Source organism: Momordica charantia (assembly GCF_013281855.1).
Source record: "Momordica charantia cultivar OHB3-1 chromosome 10 unlocalized genomic scaffold, Mcharantia_2.0 BLBB01000010.1, whole genome shotgun sequence".
NCBI classification, from domain to species: Eukaryota; Viridiplantae; Streptophyta; class Magnoliopsida; order Cucurbitales; family Cucurbitaceae; genus Momordica; species Momordica charantia.
Window position 1 is genome coordinate 6,149,060 of NW_028275158.1, and position 22,246 is coordinate 6,171,305.

The window sequence follows — 22,246 nt, forward strand, 5'->3', positions numbered from 1 at the left end:
CAATAGAAACTCGCACTCATAAAGATTAACTTACTCCTTACCACCATTAAATATTTTAACGAACTCATTATTTTTAAAAGTTTTTTTTTTCATTTTTCTCTCATGCTAGAAAGATAACTTGAAAGGGAGGGATTTCAAAGAGCTATAGGATCGAGTTTAGCTACGTTTTGAGCCACAGGTAATGTTGGTCGGTGCAATCTCTTGCTCCAATGTGAAAGGGAAGAATTTCAAAGAACTATAGGATTGAGTTTGACTACGTTATGAGCCACAGGTAACATTGGTTGGTGCAGTCTCTTGTCCAATTGGTTAATTTTGTATTCTTTATTTAATCCAAGCTATATTTGAGTTCGATGCAAGAAATATACTTCTCCACCGGTTAATTTTAATATATTTTTAATAAATTATTTTTCCATCCTTTTAAGTTATTATTGTTCCCTTTTCTTTTTCATATTAAACTCATTGTACTAATACGGTATAAAACGCCCTCTAGAAAGTTGACTATTTTTTTGAAACAGCGTGGAAAAAAGATCCCTCATTATTTAAAAATATAATTTTTTTCAAAATTCTAATATTTTAAGAAGCATTCAAATCTTTTGTATTTTTTGGAAAATAAGAAAAGTCAACATAAAACCCAGCCATTTAATATTTATATTTCCTAAAACCTTATACTTTACCCGAAGACACTAGACAGTTGGTAGTTATTTATTAATTTTTATAAGGAAAATACAGCTGACATTAATTTTATCATGTACCCTGCCGCAGCAGATTATATCCCTCGTCTTCGTCGAGGGTATAATGGTAATTTTATTGCTATCGTGCTGGGCTGATCGGTCAACGTTATTTACCTTACTATTCGATCGTCTCTGCAGCTCTTCGTCTGACTTGGCCCATGCGCTTTAATTACAGAACGCGGGAAAATCATCCAACTACCTCTAAAACGACAGCGTTGCGATGGAAACGATGGCGTTTCGATGGTTTTCTCCATAGCTTTCACCGTTCAAGCTGGAGACAAGTATGGGACAACCGTGTCGGCATGAAGAATGGCTAATTTGTCAATCTTCCAAGTGATCAGTTGAATTGAATTGCTCTCTCTCTCTCTCTCTCTCTCTCTCTCTCTCTCTCTCTCTCTCTCTCTTGAAGAATTTGTATGATTTTCGGATTCCCCAATGCTATTTCTTTGAGTTTACTGCGTTTACTTGTTGTGGGTCTGTGATTTTTGTGCTTTTTCCCCCTAGTATAATTGTTCTTCAATTAGGGGAAAACCCCTGATTAGTTTTCTTTTTTTGTCGTCTGCAAACTGATTTGGGTTTTTGGGATTGTTTGATTGCTTCTTCTATTTGATGGGTTTGAAGAATTTATAAGTTCCATCTTGTTATGGGTTCTGGATGATGGCTGGGGAGCAGAAAGTTCGAGTAGTTCGCTGTCCCAGATGCGATAATTACTTGCCTGAACCTTCGGGAATCTCTGTTTATCAGTGTGGAGGGTGTGGTGCTGTTCTTAGAGGTATGGATTTCCTTTTAACTCTTTTTTGATCTCTCTTGTTTGGCTGCTGAGAAATTGACTCAAGGTAGAGAGGAAATAGAAAAGAGTTCGCCAGATGTGTAATTTGTCAATTATCAATGTTTCTAAGACCATAAATTTAGTTTGTCAATTAAAATTGTTGTGTTTATTTAGTCATTGTTTCAATTATACTTTTAACTTTGAATTGTGATTCTGTGTAGTTGCTAACATGTGTATTGCACAAATGTTGGTTGATTTGACATGATGCGGTAGATAAGTGGCAAGTGAGCTAAACGAAGTGATACGTGGAATGTACTCCTTTGTTTGGAGTAACATATCAAATTCTACGAAAATCTATTTTGTCTAGCTACCCCTTCTAACCAGATGAACCAACAAGAGAGAATAGGAAACGCCACCAAGGTTTTTTGAGATAAGAAACTTGTATATTCTAGAGAAAACCCAAAAGGAGACAACCTAAGGGCTGGGTAGAGAGAACTTCACCTAGAAGGACTAAACAATCCCTTTCCAGTTGTTCATATCCATGGAAAAGTTGTAATTACAAAAGAATTTCCTATAGTTTATGCACCATCAAGAGGCAGCGTGATGTACATTTGTACAATAAAAATGTCAAAAGTAGAAGACTACGAAGTTTTCTTTCCAATCAAAGATGCCATAAGAGGGATCTGCAACCAAAAACGCTACCAAGGTTCAATCACTTAATTGAAGAGTTTAACAACGAATTAGACACTGCCATCAAAGTTTTAAATTGTAACTTAACCCTTGTTTGATCTGCAACTTTTTTCCCTTTTTCCCTTCTTTTGAGTGAGCATTTTGGTGAATTTTAAATTGTATCACAATTTTGTTGGTGCAGCAAAGGGAAAAGTTCCCCTTATTGAGAAAAAAGATTCTGGGAGCTGTGAGAAACTTGAATATTTATCAGAACAAGGAGGTAGTAGTTCGGGTGGTGCTTCTGACTCTGAGTGGGGCAGTCCAAGCATGGAGCCAACTCCAAGTACAAGTAGAATAGAGAGAGACTTCAGGTCCAGAAGGACTGCCTTTAGCAACAGTCCAATTAGATCAAATGATAAAGAGGATTTAGATGATTATGAGAGGAAGAGTGAGAAGGGAACCAAGGGAGTTTGGCCCATGCAGAGACTTGCAGATAAAGAAGTTGGTTTGGTTGAAGAATCACATGGTCGATTTTCAGAACAACGTATCGAGAACTGGGTTCGTCGATATAATCCTGAAAAGGACATGAATATTTACGATTCTGATTCTTCAAGTACAGCACCTTATGGTAATCCTATTGGAACAGCGAGAAACCGAGCAAATTTTGAGCATCAAAGAGTTGAAAGAGATGCATTCAGAGTGTATTCTGGAAACTCTATGGATGTTGCTGATAAAAAAGGAATTCCAAATTTCCGCTATCCTAGCGACAGACCTTCAAGTTCGAACTTGGATATGTTCTATGGTCATCATGAGCCTGTTCGGACCTATGAACATGCTGTGGAAGGTTTGGACCCAAATCGAGCTGAACTCCTTAGGAGGTTGGATGAGTTGAAAGACCAAATTTTAAAGTCTTGTGATTTGGGAGATAAACCAAGAGTTGTCACTGATAGAGCTCCAGTCGATTCATACTGCGGTCGACCTCCTTACAATGTACCGATGCAATTCTCGACACAGAGCCCACCGCACATCCATGGTCCTCATTACTCCGACCGGGACATTGGAACCTTTCCTGAAACAGGTCATCATCACAGAAATGGTGATGATTTCTTACATCCTCCCAGGCATGTTGTGAAAGACATTCCACTGTACGAGGATCGGTTTCAGCAGCAAACGACAAGGAAGGCTAACTATCCGCCAACTCATCAATATCCGCCAAGGCTTCCTCGTGAACACTATCTGGAAAGATTCATGGATTACGAACAAGATCCTCATGCTCAAGATGCTTTCTTTCACCATCCCACCTGCTCTTGTTCACAATGCAGCAAAAGAAACAGGCAAGGCCCTCCTCAAGCGCCAAACTCTCCTATAAGCAATCCAAGAACTCCAAAAGAACCAATCAAATCTAGCATGTATCATAATGAGGATCATGTTACAGTTGGATTCAAGGCTTCCACTTCGCAACGTGTCAATCGGTTCCCATCTCAAGACATACATCCACACTCAAGACAGCCAAGTGAGCTTGAATCAGACATTGATGGTTTTCGTGTGGGCCAACCAAGTACTGCAGTTTTGCAAAGAAATGGAAAGATTTGTGATGCCGTTGCAGGTGGTGCCCCGTTCATTGTATGTTTTAGTTGCTTGGAATTGCTGAAACTGCCAAGAAAACTTTACAAGCTGGAGATGGATTGGCAGAAACTACAGTGTGGTGCTTGTTCGGTTGTCATTACCGTAAAAGTCGAGAACAGAAGACTTGTTGTAAGCGTTCCAGCAGAAACCAAGGCCAAAGAAGTTTCCCCTGATGATGGTTCCCCCAAAAGAGTTGTCAATGCCACCAACTCCTGCTTAGAAAGTTCTGATAATTCTAGTAACAAATTGATCAACACCAGCCACGTCAAGCCATCTGACGACCAGGATTTGAATATTGGTGAATCTAAAAAGCAAGAAGTAATATCTTCATCTCTCATTTCTTCAAAAGAAGAGACTCCAGCCAGCAATTGTGGCCTGAAAGATCTCTCCAACTCTACTGAACTGCCTTCAAAAAACACACCATCTTTAGCAAATTCTAATGAGAATTCAGATAACTCTTCTTATAATGAGCATGAACCAAGAAAATATAGAGAGGGAAGTGAAAATGAGCAGAATACTGTGATCCACGATGTCACCGGGGCAAGTGAGTTGGACGTTTCGTTTGAAGATTATTCAAACACTCATGTTTCTCTAGATTCAGTGGAAATAAGCAAAGAAGAAGAGGAAGAAGTTCAAAACAAGACCAGTAATGAATCTGAAACCTTTTTTGTGGGTCTCAGCAGGAACAACTTGAGAGATTTCTCAAGATCTAGTGAAATTGTGGATAATGGAAGACCTAATGTTTCAGTTAACGGCCAGCCTTTACCACCTCATGTAGTAAAAAAGGCTGAAAAGCTAGCTGGGCCAATTCTACCTGGAGATTATTGGTAAGTTTCTTTCTCTCACCAACTCTTGGATGCATCCTCATCTTTCAAGTTTCAAAACTTGCATTTTTTGAATTTATGATTATAGTAGCAGTTGCCTTTGAGAAATTTGACCTCAAGGGGATAGTTGGAAAAATGATTTGTACAAATCATCTCTTCAAAAGATCATATTTATGAAGTCTTACGTTAATAAAATATCTGACATAATATTGTCTTTTCCCCCTCTAATCTGTGGTTATCAGGTATGATTACCAAGCTGGATTCTGGGGTGTTATGGGCCATCCATGTCTTGGCATCATTCCTGTGAGTTTTCCAATTCATTTCTCGTTTGAAAGCTTCTTTCCCATGGTTTAACAGCTCGAAGTTATTGAATTTGTTAATAAACTAACTTTTTATCCGCCTGTCATTCAGCCGTTTATCGACGAGTTCACCTATCCAATGCCAAGGAACTGTGCTTCTGGAAACACTGGAATCTATATCAATGGGAGAGAACTTCATCAAAAGGATTTGGAGCTGCTTTCTAGCAGAGGGTTGCCTACTACTACAGATAAATTTTATAGAATCGACATCTCGGGAAGAGTTGTCGATGAAAGTTCCGGGAAAGAATTATATTTCCTGGGAAGACTCGCCCCGACGTAAGTTCCCTTGCTCATTCACCACATGCCCTATACTAATGTTTTCTCCAGTTCCTTATCTTTTGAAAAGAAAAACGACTGTGTTTGGAAACCATGTTGTCTTCTAAAAAGTTTACCATATTTCTTTCCAAGTAGCAGCACTTAGAAAAACATTTGATCCTGGACATTTTTTGAACAGCATTGAAAAAGTAAAGCATGGGTTTGGCATGAAAGTACCAAGAACACTCAAGTGAGACATACAAGCATTCCAGAGTTTCGGAACTCCCCCTCGGAGACTCGGCTTCTGATTCGTGTAAAATAAGCCGATGCAGCAATCGACCCATGTACATCCAATCAGTGGTTGATGGCTAACACCTATACCTTTTTGCCCTGTGGAACTCAAAAACATTTGCTTTAGATTCTTTCTGAAACGTGAGATTGTTTTGTCTGTATAATTTGTCTCGAGTATGTAAATTTGAAGTTTGTTAGAAAAATTGTGGGGGTCATTATTTATCTATATTTTTTTAAATTTAATGTTCAAATTACAATCCATTACTTATGCATAAAGAACAAGATTGATGTGGTGAAACAAAATAACTGTTCTGAGATGTTTAGAATTTTGGTCTGCTGTCTCTCTTTGGTTGCCCTGATTTGAGAGAGGAAAAAAGGGGAAGGAAAAGAAAGTTTGTTCGGTAACTTTACTGTTTATTATTTATTATTTCCAATTTTATTAAGAAACAAAAACTATTTATATTTTTAGTCTTTTTTTTTAGAAACGATAAAAATTTTGGAAATAATAAAAATAATTTTCTTATTTCTATTTCTAATTTATACCAAAACATAAATAAAAATATTATTTTATCATTCTTGAATTTGTAAGTGTTAGGAACATACAATTATATTTTTCTTTATTAAAAAGGGAGGAAACAGAAATATGAAATGTTACCAACGGTCCTAAATATTAGTGTACGATTTAAATTTTCTAAAGACATTGGCTCAATTCATTTTGTCCAATAAAAAGAGACTTATGGCTTATCGGTTGAATTAAATTTGAATACTATAACAATAATGAGATTATAATTATCAATCTAAACGTAGTTGAATAAAGCATATATATCTCCCATCAAAATGTCATGAATTCGAATCCTCACTCCACATATTTTTGTATTAAAAAAATATTGAGAATATAATTTATTTAATTTAAAAATTCAAAAAGATGTAATTTCAATAATTCAGACATGATTTGGGTAATTTTTTAGGATAATAAATATGAATTGATCATGATTTTTTTATCCCAGAAATCTTAAGTAACTCAATAATCACATATAACATTTAACAACTTTCTTTTCTAGTAGATAAGGGAGTGAGGGATCGAACTCACAGCCTCTTGGTTGGAGATATATGTCAATTATCGTTGAGGTATGCTCGTTTTGGCAACATTTAACAACTAAAATATTTTTTAAATTTTTTTTAACACAATTAATTCTTTGCCATGTAAACCTCTTTACATTTATGGAACACATATCAAATATATTTTTCTAGGAAAAGAAAAAACATCAACGGTCAAATGGATTTGAGACGCCGGATCTCAAAACAAGCATTCAATTTCGGTAATTTATTTGAAATTTGAAAGAAAAATCCGACCGTTGAACTCCTTTCTCCCTTTATAAAACTCTCCCTTCAACCTTTCAAAATTTACGCTCTAAGCCTTCAAGCCCTCTCTTCCCCTCTCTTCAATGGCCGATTCTGCGACTGCTGAGATTCCGATCAATGGCGAACCCGCCGGACGGACGAAGAAACCTAGAAACAGCCGGAAGGCTCTGAAGGACAAAAACTCTTCCCCGGAAGAGCCTCAATCTCAATCCATGGTTACGAAGGTAACGCAGTCGTCGGTAGAGGAGAGCCTCTCGCAGAATCTGTCTTCGCCTAAAAAATCGAAATCGAAAGCTGCGCCGAAGAAGCAGCAGGCGAAGCCGTCCTTTGACAAAGAGTTGCAGGAAATGCAGGACATGCTTCAACAACTGAGGCTCGATAAGGAGAAGACTGAGGAGCTTTTGAAAGCCAAAGATGAGATTCTTAAGCAGAAGGATGAAGAGCTTAAGACGAGGGATAAAGAACAGGAGAAGCTCCACATCGAGTTGAAGAAGTTGCAGAAGTTGAAGGAGTTCAAACCTACTATGGTTCGTTTCTTGATCTTGTGTTTCTTTTCGAATTCTCGTGTTTACTCAGAAGAAATGAACAAGAAATTTGCTATTCTTTGATTATAGATCTGCTTTTATCACATTATTGTCTGTTATATCGGAAAGGAATCTTCAGATCTGTTTCAATTTTCAACTCTGATGATTCATCAACTTTTTATCTTAACCAGAACTTCCCTATGGTTCAAATTTACAAAGACAAGGAACAAGAGAAGAAAGAGAAGAAGAAGTGCCCCGAAAAGAAGAGGCCCTCTCCACCTTACATTCTATGGTGCAAGGATCAGTGGAACGAGGTAAGTTCAAAATATATTGCTGATGATTCTTGATTTATGATGCCTGTTAAGTAACTACTGTGGAAACTCACAATTTCATCCTCTAATCCAGATCAAGAAGGAGAATCCAGAGGCAGAGTTCAAAGAAATCTCGAACATATTGGGAGCGAAGTGGAAGACTATCACTGCAGATGAGAAGAAGCCATATGAGGGGAGGTACCAGGCTGAAAAAGAAGCCTTTTTGCAGATCACTTCTAAAGAGAAGCGTGAGAGCGAGGCGATGAAGCTGTTAGAAGAGGAGCAGAAGCAGAAGACAGCCATGGAGCTGCTTGAGCAGTACCTCCAATTCAAAGGGGAAGCAGAGAAGGAGAACAAGAAGAAGTAAGTAGTAGTACCATCCTCTCTGTTGACACTGTTTAAGTGCATTACTAATGTTTGATGAAATGTCTCTTAGGAAAGAGAAAGATCCATTGAAGCCCAAGCAACCAATGTCGGCCTTTTTCCTCTTCTCAAATGAGAGGCGTGCCACCCTTCTCGCTGAGAACAAGAATATTCTAGAGGTTAGATTAACAATTTGTTCTCAATTCTCTAATTGGGATTTATCTATGTTTGGTGATTCTATTTGGTTTTCAAGTCCAATTTTGTAACTAAACTGTTTTTACCATTCAGGTAGCCAAGTTAGCAGGTGAGGAGTGGAAGAACATGACAGAGGAGCAGAGAGTACCTTATGAAGAGGTCAGTATTCGTCAGAATTCAAGACCAAAAACAGATTTTCTTTATGTTTCATCAAAGATCAATATTAACTCTTGAACATCATGCAGATGGCGAAGAAGAACAGGGATAAATACACTCAGGAAATGGAAATTTACAAGCAGAAAAAGGAGGAGGAAGCAGCTATCCTCAAGAAGGAAGAGGAAGAGCAAATGAAGCTTCAGAAACATGAAGCTTTGATGTTGCTGAAGAAAAAAGAGAAAAATGAGACCATCATAAAGGTAAAAAGATTGCATTCGTCTGTCATATGGACTGCACTAGCCATTAGCCAAAACCATTGATATGAACTTTTTGTTGTATATGTAATGATTATGAACAGAAAACAAAAGAGGAGCGCCAGAAGAAGAAGAAGGAAGGGAAGAAGAATGTTGACCCCAACAAGCCCAAGAAGCCTGCATCCTCTTACATCTTGTTCAGGTTGAAGAAAAAAACAAACCAAATACACTAAGAATTTCTTTTGTGAAAGGCCTTACTGAATCTGTGAATTCCATTATTGTGCTAATTGCAGCAAGGAAGCAAGGAAAACTGTAATGGAGGAGAGGCCAGGAGTTAACAACTCTACAGTTAATGCACTGATTTCAGTGAAATGGAAGGTTTGGATCCACTGCAATTCTTTTTCTGCTTACTAATAATAATATTAGTGACATTTGGGAATTCTGGTTGCTGAGAGATGGTCTGTTTTCTGTTTCTTTATAGGAACTGAGTGAAGGGGAAAGGAAAATTTGGAATGATAGAGCTGCAGAAGCAATGGAGGGTTACAAAAAGGAAGTGGAGGAATACAACAAAACTGTTGCTGAAATGAAGAATGCTGCTGATGCTGATGAGAAGAAGGCCTAGAGAAGAAAACTATTGGGAAAACTCTTGTTCTTTTTTCACTGTTCAAGTGTATTTTGAACAGTCCCTAACAATGACTGGTTTTGATTAGTTTGCTGCTAATCTTCTTGTTGGTAGGTATTTAAAAAAAAAAAAAAAAAGATTTCTGAAGCTGTTGATGGAAGGAATTGTAGTATTGAAATGGTGTGTAATTGGTATATGTTCTGTTTTAATGGGAAAATTGTTCTGACCTCAGCATATCTACTGATATTTGGATGGGCCTGTCCACTAAGCCCAACTACTACGGTCTAATAACTCTTTTATAAGAAGTGAAGCCCAATGGGCTGGAACATGGATCTGGATCATATATATCTTTTCCATGGATAATAGAAAAATAGATTATAATTATAACTATAATTGTAAACTTTGAGAAAATAAATTAATATGAAGTTTTTATTTTTAATTCTTCTAGAATTTGTGTGGAATGCCATGAATAAAATTTATCACCACAAGAATTTTTCGTCAGACTTTACATCATTTTCAATAAATTACTATGGCAATATATTCGTAATTAAGCCTCTTTAATATCTTTTTATTTTCTACCATAAAATTTTTTTTTGAAGGGGTATTTTCTATCATAGATGGTGAATAACAACTATTTCTTTTGAGGCCTGAATTTCAAATCTTCATATTTTGTATTTGTTATGCTAAAAGAACACCTTTTAAAACTTTTTTTAAGTAGTTTCAACCTAGATTGAGCTAAAATTACATAAATAATTTAATTTCTTTTATTGTACATCAATAATTTATTATTTTTATTTTTTGAAAAGTATCAATAGTTTAACTTTGATTTATAGAATATTAATTAATTTAGGTAATTATTTTCTACCAAAAAGAAAGTCATGAATATGAATGTCTACCCTACTTGTACTTAAAAAGACCTAAAAAGATCGAGTAAAATTTAACAAAAAAAAAATATTCCACAATTTTTGTAATTATGTAAATTAATTAGTTGCTGCCGTTATGCATCCCAAAAATGAGATATTTAGGATAAATGACAAACCAAAAGCAAAAAGAAACGTAAAAGGAATATAGAACTATAGATAGTTATTCTTATTGTTTGACTTTTCAAAATCTTTAAATATCATTCGCCGGCAGTTTCAGTCTCCCCTCTGGCTCTGGCCTCGCCTTCTCCACGTGCCCTGGATTCCATCGCCGGCGACAACTCCGAGGACTTCTCCCGCCGTCTTCCACCTTTCCTCTTCCCTCTTCTGATATTCCACTTCCAGCGCCTCCACAGCAATGGTGAATCACCCTCCGATCACCGACGACCGATTCTCCGACGCCGACCGCAAAAACGACGCCGGAGCATCATTCGTCCTTCAATCCAAAGGTAACGTCAACAAGACTTTGATTACTACAATCGTCTTCTTTTTCTTTTCGATTCTCTGGATGATCGATAATAGTGAAATTTCCATATGCTGTTAATTTATTGTTTTTTGTTCCGGCGATTGACGATTAAACAGGGGAATGCTGGCATGCTATGGCTATCAATAATATCATCGACTTTTTTTTTATTTTTAATTTTGGATTCTCTGGATGATCGATTAACAATGGAGTTTTATCCGCTGTTAATTTCTTGATTTTGTTCCTGAAATTTTGATTGGAACAGGGGAATGGTGGCACGCGGGGTTCCATTTGACGACGGCGATCGTGGGACCGACGATTCTGACGCTGCCGTACGCGTTCAGAGGATTGGGATGGGGATTAGGGTTTTTCTGCTTGACGATTATGGCGGTGGTGACTTTCTACTCCTATTTCCTCATGTCGAAGGTGCTCGATCACTGCGAGAACGCCGGCCGCCGCCACATCCGATTCCGGGAACTCGCCGCCGACGTGTTAGGTATGATCTTCCTCTTATCAATTCCGTTTCTCTTTGCCTTTTCCGACGAAATCTGTTTTCAAAAGTTTTCTCAAACTATTTTTGGAATTAATATATATCATAAAGCGCAGCGCATCATTCATATCACATGCGTGTTCTAATTTCTGCTCCGCAATTTTATGTTATTTAGAACTTTGAAGCGTAAACTAAGAAAAGTCGTGACACGTTAAGATTTGTTTTATATTTACTTTATGGAAAGTGAAAGGTCCCTAATATATATAAAAATAATTTCTACAGTGGTTTCATTTATGTTATTATTATTTTTAATCATTTCTTTTTTTTTTCATCTTTTAAAAAACTCAACTTCGAACATAGCACTCACTTATGACAATTAAAAATTTGACAGCTCTTTATTTAAAATAAGATACAAATTTTTTTTAATGTATTTATCTATCAATTTGTCCAAAAATTTAACGATGGTCAATAAGAAATAGATGCTGACTTATTATTTTATTAGAAATTGAATGTTGGAGTAGGATACACTTCCCACTAAGTTTTAGTATAGCTTCAAAAAGTGAAAGAATAAAGGTTTTAGTTGGTTCTAAAACTTTCAAACATTCTATTTTAGATCAGAATTTTATAAATTACATTGAACAATATTAAGTAGGAAAGTATTGTGAAAGACTAAAGCCTAGAATAAATATAATTTAAAATTTAAAAAAAAAAACTTATAAGACTATATTAAACAAAAATTGTTCCGGGCTCTTCTTGGTTTGTGGGGGAGCCAAACCAAAAACTAAAATAAAGTATACATAAAAGAGAGAGAAAAAAAGATGAGGGATTATATAAAACAATTGAAATTTTAGATACCAAAAATAAAAAATAACTCTTAGTTATCAATTCATTAATTTTTTTTGATACAAAATGTGGGGTGGTGGTTCGAACTCATGACCTCTTAGATAGGTGCCTTAACCACTTGAGCGATGCTCGATTTGTCAGTTATCAATTCATTAATGGTGATAAGATCTTAAGCACTTAAATATTATCTTAGACACCCCACGGCCACAATAATAAAAATATAAAAATGATGAAAAATAGGCTTGAAGGCATTTAATGTCAAATATTTGACATTAACTGCGTAAATTAGTGTTAAAAAGTTGGATGGTTTTGAAGTTACAATGGGAATGGCATTTGCAAATGGTAATATTGGTGTGGTGGCGAGAGATGGTTCCACGCGGAAATGGATGATCCATAAGGCTTTTTAGAGACAGCATTTATTACATTAGACTCCAAGGTTCCCACTGCTAATTAATCTCTTGTGCACATCCATATCCATATTAGTCATGTAGTTGCCAAATTACATCAATTCTCACACGTTTCTCTCTTTCACACCTCATACTGCACCTACGAATTCAATCATCAATCAATACCTTCACTTTTCATATTTCTATTTATATTGCATTTTAATTCATTTAGACTTAAATAGCTGTCCTTGATTGGAATATGTATGAATTTTGAGGTTGGATTGGGGAGAATTAAATTTGATTGAGCAGGATCTGGATGGATGTTTTACTTTGTAATATTTATACAAACGGCCATCAACACTGGAGTTGGAATTGGAGCAATCTTGCTTGCAGGGCAGTGCATTGAGGTGTGAACTCTAGATCCCTTTTATTCTCACCGTCAAATCAACACACCAAACTCATTCTTACAAGTTTCAACCACCGTTTTTGAACCCCAAAAGAACTCAGAAACATTCAAATCTGCTTTAATTGATAATGAGTGTGAAATGTTGACCAAATGGCAATGGGCATGAGCAAGTTTTAGTGGGGTTTTCTTTTCTTTTCCTTCTCTTTCTTTTGGTGGTGAGTGAGTAATGGTATTTATGGTGACTGGTCAAATTATTACTACTGATAATGTACTTTTAAAGATAATGGCACGTTTCTGTAATGTGAAAGAAGAAGAGGATCAATGATCAATGAAACTGAGGTTGTTATGGCTTTTACTGTTGGTGATGGCATTATACAGATAATATATACGAGCCTTTATCCGAATGGATCAATGAAACTGTACGAGTTCATAGCAATAGTAACAGGGGCCATGATAATTCTGTCCCAGCTTCCTACCTTCCACTCTCTTAGACACCTCAATTTGGGCTCTCTGCTTCTCAGCTTGGGCTACGCCTTTTTCGTTGTTGCTGCCTGTATCATTGCAGGTACGTTTTACTATTTCTTTCATAATCACAAACTGTTCTCCAGATTTTTCAAATTGGCTCTTGTGGATAAGGATTTACATGAGAGTACTTTTGAGTAGTGGTAATTAAGCATGCTTTTTGAATGGTCTTTAGTGTATTAAAAATTGGATAAGAGTTGTACTTAGATACTTTGCTGCTGCACCTTTCAAAAATTTAATAGTTGTTAGCAAAAAATAGGTGCTAACGGATAAATATGTAAGTATTTTCGTAATATTTAGATATTTATCGGTTAACACACATCTCTTACTGACCACCATTGAAAATTTGACAAATAGAAGAGGAGGAAGGCATGAAATAAATATATTTTTTTCTTTTTTTAGTGGCAGCAAGAAGATAGATGTTGACCATTAAACATCTAAGTATCATTCTTAAAAATGTTTTAACTTTTTTTTCCTTTGTTATCGTTTTGTTAACATATTTGGACACGTAGATATGTCAGTATGTCACCACTTAAAAAAGACTTAGATTAGATTTTATTTATGGACGAGTTGGATTTTATGTAAGGTATCATTCAATATGTTAATAAAACAATAATTTAATGGTATATAATTTTCTTTTTCGCACCCATCTCAACAGCTCCATAAGTAATAGCACGGAATCACTAATGATATGTGCTTTTTTCTTTTTCTTTTCTGGCAAAATGAAGCCACCAGAAAAGAAGCTCCACCGAGGGACTACTCCTTAGAAGCATCACCCAAATCCAGAGTCTTCAGCGCCTTCACCTCCATCTCCATTTTAGCAGCCATTTTTGGGAACGGAATCCTCCCCGAAATCCAAGTAAAATACTAATTACACAGCTTCTTTATGATCATGATCATGATCGTGATCAAGACTTTGAATGATATGTGAGATTTTATTCCCACTATATTTCCCATCATTAATGGTTCATAACATTTCCACTCTGAATTGTAATAATGTTGTTAAATTTGGAACGAAAACAGGCAACTCTGGCTGCTCCTGCCAGCGGGAAGATGGTGAAAGGGCTGGTGATGTGTTACAGTGTGATTTTTGTTACTTTCTACGCCATTGCTGCGTCTGGATATTGGGTGTTTGGAAACAGGGCTACCTCCAATATTCTGCAGAGCTTGTTGCCCGATACTGGACCTGCTCTGGCCCCCACTTGGCTTCTGGGCCTCGCTGTCATCTTTGTTCTTCTTCAACTCCTCGCTATTGGCTTGGTAACGTTTCCTCCTTGTTCCTTGTTCCTAATTTTCTTAAAAAATTTAAGCATTTTGCAACTACTCAGGTTTATTATTTCTCATTTTTTTTTGGAAGATTCTCATAATTGTATAGAAATTTTGGAAACAACCAAAATAAATTTCTTTTTTCGTATTCAAATTTTCCATTTTGTTCAAAAATGTAAATAAAAATATTATTTTATTAATTACTGGATATGTTGGAGGCGGAGCCATGCAATTCATTTTTCTTTATTAAAAATAAAGAAACAAAAATGAAGCTTCCAAAAGACAGTCTGATTGACAAGTAGTTGAGATCTCTTGATCATATTGACTAAAAGGTCTTAAGTTCGAACTTTTCGGTGAGTTTAACACCAAAAATCTTTAATATTTTCTACATCTAACTAATGCAGGTGTATTCACAAGTTGCCTACGAGATAATGGAGAAGCAATCAGCGGATGCAAAGAAAGGAATGTTTTCCAAAAGAAACCTCATTCCAAGGCTCATACTTAGGACAACATACATGATTATGTGTGGTTTTTTTGCCGCAATGCTTCCATTCTTTGGAGACATTAGTGGCGTGGTGGGTGCCATTGGCTTCATCCCTCTGGATTTCATCCTGCCAATGCTTCTCTACAACATCACCCACAAGCCACATAAATCATCCATCACCTATTGCACCAACGTTGCCATCATAGTCGTCTTCACCGGGGTCGGGATCATGGGCGCCTTCTCTTCTATACGCAAACTAGTCCTCGATGCCCGGAAGTTCAAACTCTTCAGCAATGATGTCATCGATTGAACTTTGCTCTTGAGGTAACATCGTTGTCTTTGGCTTCTTTGATTGCCCATTGAAATATGCAAGCTCTTTCGTTTCCCTCCGGGTTTTTGTTAGGGTGTTAGGACGTTAGTTGTATCGTGTGAAAGAAGGGACGAGAAAGTTAAAATTCTAGTGACATTTTACCAATTAAAAGAATTATATGTGGCTAAAATTTAGTAGAAATAGGATTCTAACGGTAAAACTCTGTTCTTTTTATACAGGGATGATGTCAATAATTAAGGTGAATAATTGTAAATTATTTATACAAAGTGGTTAGTGGTACAAATTATAATATGATTTATAGTTAACCATCATATGGAAGGTTCATTGGACCGGGTTAATTAAGAGGGAATGAATTCAAATTCTATGATGACTCCTATGTTTAGAATTAGTAATTCCTTTATATTCTTGGGTAGCAAATATTGCAGGATGGATTTCTAAATAAGATGTACTAAACCTGACTAACTCCCAACCCAAGCCCCCGTACAGTTCTGACCAAACGAGTACCAAAACTCAGAAGCTTAGCCCAGCCCATTGCAGAAGTTGTGTGATTGAGCTGGCCCAACTTTTGTGATTTTGATCTTCTGAAGGGAAACTAGGAATTGTGGGTGTGCCCCTTCCCTGTTCCGCTTTTTCGACCGGGGAACTAGGCCACGATCTCTTTCGAAAAACAAGGCGGCTCGTGCCTCTGGTCGATTCTTAAGTTATCTGTGGATCGTCGTATTGAATCACTATTGATTTGATATCGATCGATAATGATATTTGAGGAACCTGTTAGCATGATTTCCTCTAACTCACTCTTCAATACCAAAAGATAAAGTACATCCTGCTTGGAATTTAGGGGTAGCGGAAGCTTTATTTATACTAATGGACGAATTGAAAGTGTGCTATTTAATTCTTTGAAAATTAACTTAAAAATTAAAAGATGATGTATATAAAATAAATTAAAGAGGTAAAATTTTGTCTCTCAATAAGAAAATTTCTAACTTCATCCTCGTAGCTGTGTTATATTAAGGGAATAAATTCTATATATCAGTTGTCACACATGACGTAATACAAATGGTTTTATGGCCCTCTCTAGATTGTGAGATGTAGGATGTGTATCACCTCTCAATTCTTTTCTTTTGCTATATAGGAGACTTTCATTAAAATAGTAACAGATGACGTTATATATTAGGTTCTTTTTTACCTATTTTCTTCCATTTATGATGCCATTTAGAATTGGTGGCCAGAGGCCATGTTTCTTTCGATTCCATCGAGTTACCATGCATTATATCAAATATATACTTACATTACTATTTATTTATATCCAAATTGAGTTATACTATAGTTGTGCATCACAAACCAAATAACAAGTCAGTTAAACATCTAAAATCTCCATTGTTTGGAAATGAAGAATAACCAAAACATCCAAAAATATCTTTTCTTAACTCATTGATTTTTTTTATTTACAAAGCAAAATCAATTAAGTATCTGTCTTTTCACTTTATATCTTTAAAAAAATTGCTTCAAGATTTATATATATATATATATAATGTAAATTGGATATATGCATAAATCTCTGTCTCTCTCTCATTTGTGAGAATTACACCTAACTAACCTAGGGTCCAAGAAATGGTAGGTGTCTTTTTCTTTTCTTTTTTGACGGTTTGGTTTTAAAAAGTTGATGATGGAAGTTGGATCAAAGATATGATGTTTAAATATATTATTACAAAAGGAAAAGAAAATTACCCTCTTATCCCCAATTTGGGGATGGCTTCTATTGATTAATGAAGTTTACCTAACATTATCTTGATGTAGTTTTGAGACAAGAAATACAACTAATATATTCACATGATTTTGTCCTTTTTATGTTAGTTTCAAATATCCTCTCTCTTTTGTATTTGTTTGTTATTATAAGAGAAGAATTTGATTTTAAAAAGATAAAAATAATTAAAGAAACATGTATTAGGTAAGATGCTATTTTGCCTATAAACTATGATTAAATTTGATGATGCTATATTTGTAAATTCAGTATTGTGATAACATATTTTAGACTTTGTGGTAGTCTGACTTCTTTCCAAGATTTTATAAAATAGGATTATTTTTTAGTAAAAATGAATTATTTGCTTTTGACTAATAATAAGAGAATGCTCTAGCTTTTTAATTAAAGACTCGTCTAATGAAATAAATTTATTTTTTGTTTTCTATTTAAAAAATTAAGCTAACTTTTTTCCTACAAAAATATTTTTAAATGGTAACTGAATACTTTTAAAATTTTAAATAGATAATTTTCAAAACCTGTATTTGTTTCTAATTTATGCTCCAAAAGTATTTTTAATATAACACATCAGTACGCAAAAAAGAAGCAAAAATTACCATCATTAGTATTTTTTTTTTTTTGAGAAAACCATCATTAGTAAATTGAGCCATATTCAACAACCATCATAATTTTTTTTTTTTCTTGGAGTAAACCATCATAATTATTTGAAGATTAAAGCCAACAAAGGATTAATATGCAAGTCAAAGCAACAGGGTTTTCATTACACAGAGATGTAAAATATTGGATATCATTTTCAAATCCTTATGATATGATTTTTTCAATAAAATAGTTTAATAATTAAGTAAAAGAGAGGAATATAGGGGTGTGGGCAGTCTCAACTTAATTTGATATTCATCTTCTATCGTCCAATCACTCAATAGGCAACAATGTGTGGGTCGTTAGCTAATATAATATAACCACGAGATTAAATTTAAAATTTGGTATCTTAAATTTTTGTCGGTTGTATCTAAAAGATGTAATTAGCCATGCTAAAATATTATCCTATTAATAAAATTTAAATTTTATGGATCTAAAAATTATTTCTCGATGGTAATAGCATATTAATTAAAAAATAAACACAATTAAGAGTATGCAATTGTATTGGTAATTAAAAGATAATATAATAAAGATATGACATAAAAATATCTTTAACGTGATTGTCACGTCTAGAGAATAAGATTAACAATCAAAAGTTAGTACAATTTACAATGAATATTGACTTACGCGCATGCCAACATGAACATGTTCAGTGGTAATCGACACTTACTTCTTCTCTTGAAGTCAGAGGTTCAAATTCGATGAGTTTCTCCCAATACTGGATGAGATTCTCACAAATAAAAATAACAACAATATTTAAACAATGCGAGGGACTTTCCTAAAAAAAATAATTGGAAGGAATAAACAAACCTTATTCCATATTTCTTGTTTTCTATATGCTCCGAGCCCAACATATAAATAGAAAAATTGAATGACATATAAGAAAGGCAAAAACCGAATTAAACCATAATTCCCTCACATCATAAATACTACAAATTCAAAAAGAATAATCACTTTAATTACCTTTTAAAAATTAGTAAGACTTTAATTTCCAAAAAATAATATAGCCGTTTTGACACATTCAATCAGATTCAAATTGGAAATAAAAAAATAATATGATTAAAGAAAATTTAAGTGAGAATAATTAATAGCTCAAATTCAAATTCAAAAACAAATATAATATAGTTAATAAAAATTTAAATGTTTTTTCCACGAAAATGTCAACAAGTAAAATTCCTAACATAATTATTTAGATTATAAATAAACTATCAAGGTGGTTCACTGATTGAACTAACAAGTGATGATTTGACATGACATGATACAAGAGAGTATCTCTATTATATATTATAAGATAAACAAAATTTTGATGTGACACAAGAGACTATCTCTATTACATATAATAAGATAGACAAAAATTTAATGGGATTGATTAGTAGAATATATTTTAAACCAAGATTTTTGAACCCTTATTTTATCTAATTTGCTTATTTGGTTAAGTCAGCCGCTTGTTTCTTTCCCATTTTCTAGAAATACTTTAATGACAATCAATTTTTGAAATAAAATTTTGTAAAGAGCTTTTTATTTTTTAGTTTTGGAATTGGTCGATAATTTAAAAATGAATTATGGCAAAGTAACGTTAGTATTAGTAAACAAATTTATGTTTTCAAAATAGAAAACTAAAAGCAAAATCGTTATCTAATTATCCTAAATAAGTAAATAAATATACACACAAATCTCAAAAGAGCTTCAATAAATAATTGATTTTAATTAAGGGGATCTAATTATGTTCAAATTCAAGCAACTTTTTAAAAAATAACATCATATTCTTATCAATCTAATACTAATTTTGTATGCGAAACAATTATTGAACAACAATTTAGCATAGTACAATGATACATTCCTCTTGTTGGTACAATAAACCTATTTGATTTAGACTCTTATCAACTGACTAAACATCAACAACCACACGTAGATACAAGTCATCACTCTTAATTTCGTTTCAAACATATAAGTTTTTAGAAAGATTTAAATATTTTAGACCGTTGAATTGTGTTCATGTTTGACGTATTTTGTTACTTTTAATTTAAGGTCAACAAAAGATAGAAATAATTATAAATCAAACCTGAACTAATTGTTCCTGATTTGTCAATAGTTAAAATCTCTCACCTTTATTTAGGACTCAACCAAGATTAATTATTAAATGGAAAAAGAATAATTAAATGGAAAAAGAACGAACATAATTGACCAAATTAGAGAAAAGCAACCTTAAACCAAAAGATTGAAAGGTTTGACCGATTATAGTTTCAATTATCATTGTTTGGTTTTTAAGTATAAAATTCCTCGCCAAGGGATAGTTTGAGGTCCTTGGCTCAAGCCACATGGGGTGTAACTTGCACCAAGCAATGACTCATTGCGTATGTATGGGTATGGGCACATTGCGCATACCCCTAGGTATAGGGGCATAAAGGCCAAAGGGCCACCGACTGATCTTGGGTAATAAAAAAAAGTATAAAATCCAAACAATAATGTTGGTCGGTACTTGTGACACTTGAGTCGAAAGAAGGGGTTCAAGGATTAGCTAAAAAGAACAGTACTTTTGACGTAGTAAAAGTGATAAGCATAACTCAACGCTAATTGGTATATATCTCAAATTAAGAGGTTGTGAGTTCGATCCCCACCCCACACATGTTGTATTAAATAACAATATTTTACTTAAGTTGTTTATACTTTATACGTTAACCTCACATATGGTAAAATATAGCCTAAAAAAAGTTAAAAGAAAAATGAAAGTTATTAAAAACAATATTGCAATAAATGTATGGATTATTAATTAAGATTGAAGATATGAATGAAACTCCATCACCAAAATGGGAGAAATTTATGGCTCTTATGCCATGGCCGTGAAACCATATGGAAAGTCCCTTTTTTTTTAGTTTTTTTCCCTCATAACTTCACCAACCATCTCTCTCTTTCTCTCTCTAAATTTTTTCACAAAATTCACATATTATTATATCTCTCCCTCTCCTCTTTCTTTCAATCACCATCTTCTCTCTCTCTCTCTGCAAAATGGCAAACAAATTAGAGAATCACAAGCCAAAATCTCTTGTGTGGGATTGTGGAAGCACTCTCTATGATTCCTTTGAGCTCAACTCTTTCAAACACCACCTTGACTCCGCCATAGCCTCTAGATCTCTCTCCATGCCTCACTTACCCGACCGCCGTGGCCCTCCGCCCCCGCTCCCCCCCTCCGTGCCCACGTCCAAGCCTTCTTCCAAGTTTTCCCGCTCCCTCTCCAAACTCCTCCGCTCGCTTTTTCGCCCCAAGCCTAACTCCACCGCCTCTATTTTTCGGGCTCAAGATCAACCCAAAGATGGATTTTACGTGTTTTATGAAGTCGGTTCGCTCTCGACGATCCCCGAGGTCCCCGAGGCCGACTTCGCACCCAGTTTCTCGCCGGAGATCGGCTCTTTGGTGAAGAAGACGGCGTCTGAGAGGTTTGCGGCGGCCAACTCCCTTGGCATCTCATGTGCTTGAGTTGACGTTTTTTTTTTCATTAAACCTAGAAATTAATTAAGTGCCATATAGTTAGCAATTAGCAAACATATTTATTATATTATGTGTAGTTTTGTCTGTATAATAATTAATTATATGTTAATATGTGATCTTTTTTTTTTTTTTTGTAATTTTTTTGGGATGATAATTTTGCAGCTTAAGCTTGCATAAGTTTGAATATCTCATGTCTTCCTTTTTTTAAAAATAAGTTTATTGACTTTTGGATCCAAACCCTCTCTTTCTATGGTTGACTGTATATGAGAATTGAAATATACTTCCATGAGAGAGGCTTGATTATAGAAAATATTTGCATTTTCTCATCCTGTTCTTATTTTGAGTGTAGTTTAGTTCGATTTAATTAGTTTTGAAGAGTTTATGGTTGTGAATGAGATATAAATTAGTTGAATCATTATATAGTTAATTTAATCTTTCATCAATTTGAATCAATCCCTATTCAAATGATTCAAAATGAAGGATTGACTTGAAATTAAGAATAAAGACAAAACTCATATCATGAAGACTTTTCTGAATGGGGATTTTTCCAACTGCGATATTAAGTTTTATTCTAGGATTCTTGGGGTGGTTTAGCGCCATATAATAATCTAATTATTATTATATATAATTTCTCTTAATTGTATATTCGATTTTATTCACTAAAAGATCAAGTTAAACTAATACAATTTTAAAGTAGTACTCCCCGTGTCAATTATGAAGGAGACTTATCTTGACATGTTATCTACTGATTATAATAGCTCAATAATATAACTTTTTCTTTAATTTTTTCAACTTCACTAGTGGAGTAGAAACGAAAGTGAACTATTTCACCTTATGATACTTAGTCCGTCCGAAGTAATTTGCTTAAATTTACATTTATATGGGGTTTTGACAAATATAACATAATAAAGAATTAATTGAATGTATTAGTTAAGGCATTAAT

At 34.6% G+C, this 22,246-nt stretch overlaps 4 protein-coding genes across 8 annotated transcripts; all 4 read left to right on the plus strand.

Moving 5' to 3' along the window:
• Window positions 1-890: 890 nt before the first annotated feature.
• On the plus strand, window positions 891-5,785 carry LOC111008298 (uncharacterized). The gene is made up of 5 exons (XM_088118590.1): window positions 891-1,503; window positions 2,372-4,622; window positions 4,862-4,922; window positions 5,031-5,254; window positions 5,433-5,785. The coding sequence occupies exons 1-5, from the start codon at window positions 1,386-1,388 to the stop codon at window positions 5,485-5,487; spliced, it is 2,709 nt and encodes a 902-aa protein (XP_087974716.1). The 5' UTR covers window positions 891-1,385; the 3' UTR covers window positions 5,488-5,785.
• Window positions 5,786-6,927: 1,142 nt separating this feature from the next.
• On the plus strand, window positions 6,928-9,545 carry 3XHMG-BOX2 (HMG (high mobility group) box protein). Its single transcript, XM_022281240.2, has 9 exons — window positions 6,928-7,413; window positions 7,602-7,724; window positions 7,816-8,084; window positions 8,158-8,263; window positions 8,373-8,438; window positions 8,525-8,695; window positions 8,794-8,891; window positions 8,983-9,067; window positions 9,171-9,545. The coding sequence occupies exons 1-9, from the start codon at window positions 6,970-6,972 to the stop codon at window positions 9,309-9,311; spliced, it is 1,503 nt and encodes a 500-aa protein (XP_022136932.1). The 5' UTR covers window positions 6,928-6,969; the 3' UTR covers window positions 9,312-9,545.
• An 849-nt stretch (window positions 9,546-10,394) lies between these two features.
• LOC111008368 (putative GABA transporter 2) lies at window positions 10,395-17,268 on the plus strand. 5 transcript variants are annotated; one of them, XM_022281039.2, is made up of 8 exons: window positions 10,395-10,680; window positions 10,960-11,190; window positions 12,723-12,820; window positions 13,198-13,384; window positions 14,070-14,200; window positions 14,365-14,601; window positions 15,012-15,415; window positions 15,836-17,268. In XM_022281039.2, the coding sequence occupies exons 1-7, from the start codon at window positions 10,590-10,592 to the stop codon at window positions 15,399-15,401; spliced, it is 1,365 nt and encodes a 454-aa protein (XP_022136731.1). In that variant the 5' UTR covers window positions 10,395-10,589; the 3' UTR covers window positions 15,402-15,415; window positions 15,836-17,268. The 5 variants fall into 5 exon arrangements, with proteins under 5 accessions (XP_022136731.1, XP_022136732.1, XP_022136734.1 ...); XM_022281040.2 differs by having other exon boundaries at window positions 15,848-17,268; XM_022281042.2 differs by having other exon boundaries at window positions 15,898-17,268.
• Window positions 17,269-20,650: 3,382 nt separating this feature from the next.
• Window positions 20,651-21,432, plus strand: LOC111008455 (uncharacterized). The gene has a single exon (XM_022281175.2). The coding sequence runs from the start codon at window positions 20,824-20,826 to the stop codon at window positions 21,289-21,291; it is 468 nt and encodes a 155-aa protein (XP_022136867.1). The 5' UTR covers window positions 20,651-20,823; the 3' UTR covers window positions 21,292-21,432.
• The last annotated feature ends 814 nt before the right edge of the window (window positions 21,433-22,246 follow it).

Coding starts and splice junctions, on each gene's coding strand:
- LOC111008298 (XM_088118590.1), top strand. CDS start 1,386: ATGATGGCTGGGGAGCAGAAAGTTCGAGTAGTTCGCTGTCCCAGATGC. Junction 4,923..5,030: donor CATGTCTTGGCATCATTCCT/GTGAGTTTTCCA, acceptor CCTGTCATTCAG/CCGTTTATCGACGAGTTCAC. Junction 5,255..5,432: donor CTGGGAAGACTCGCCCCGAC/GTAAGTTCCCTT, acceptor TTTTTTGAACAG/CATTGAAAAAGTAAAGCATG.
- 3XHMG-BOX2 (XM_022281240.2), top strand. CDS start 6,970: ATGGCCGATTCTGCGACTGCTGAGATTCCGATCAATGGCGAACCCGCC. Junction 8,439..8,524: donor AGAGAGTACCTTATGAAGAG/GTCAGTATTCGT, acceptor AACATCATGCAG/ATGGCGAAGAAGAACAGGGA. Junction 8,892..8,982: donor TCCTCTTACATCTTGTTCAG/GTTGAAGAAAAA, acceptor TGCTAATTGCAG/CAAGGAAGCAAGGAAAACTG.
- LOC111008368 (XM_022281039.2), top strand. CDS start 10,590: ATGGTGAATCACCCTCCGATCACCGACGACCGATTCTCCGACGCCGAC. Junction 12,821..13,197: donor TTGCAGGGCAGTGCATTGAG/GTGTGAACTCTA, acceptor GGCATTATACAG/ATAATATATACGAGCCTTTA. Junction 13,385..14,069: donor TGCTGCCTGTATCATTGCAG/GTACGTTTTACT, acceptor GGCAAAATGAAG/CCACCAGAAAAGAAGCTCCA.
- LOC111008455 (XM_022281175.2), top strand. CDS start 20,824: ATGGCAAACAAATTAGAGAATCACAAGCCAAAATCTCTTGTGTGGGAT.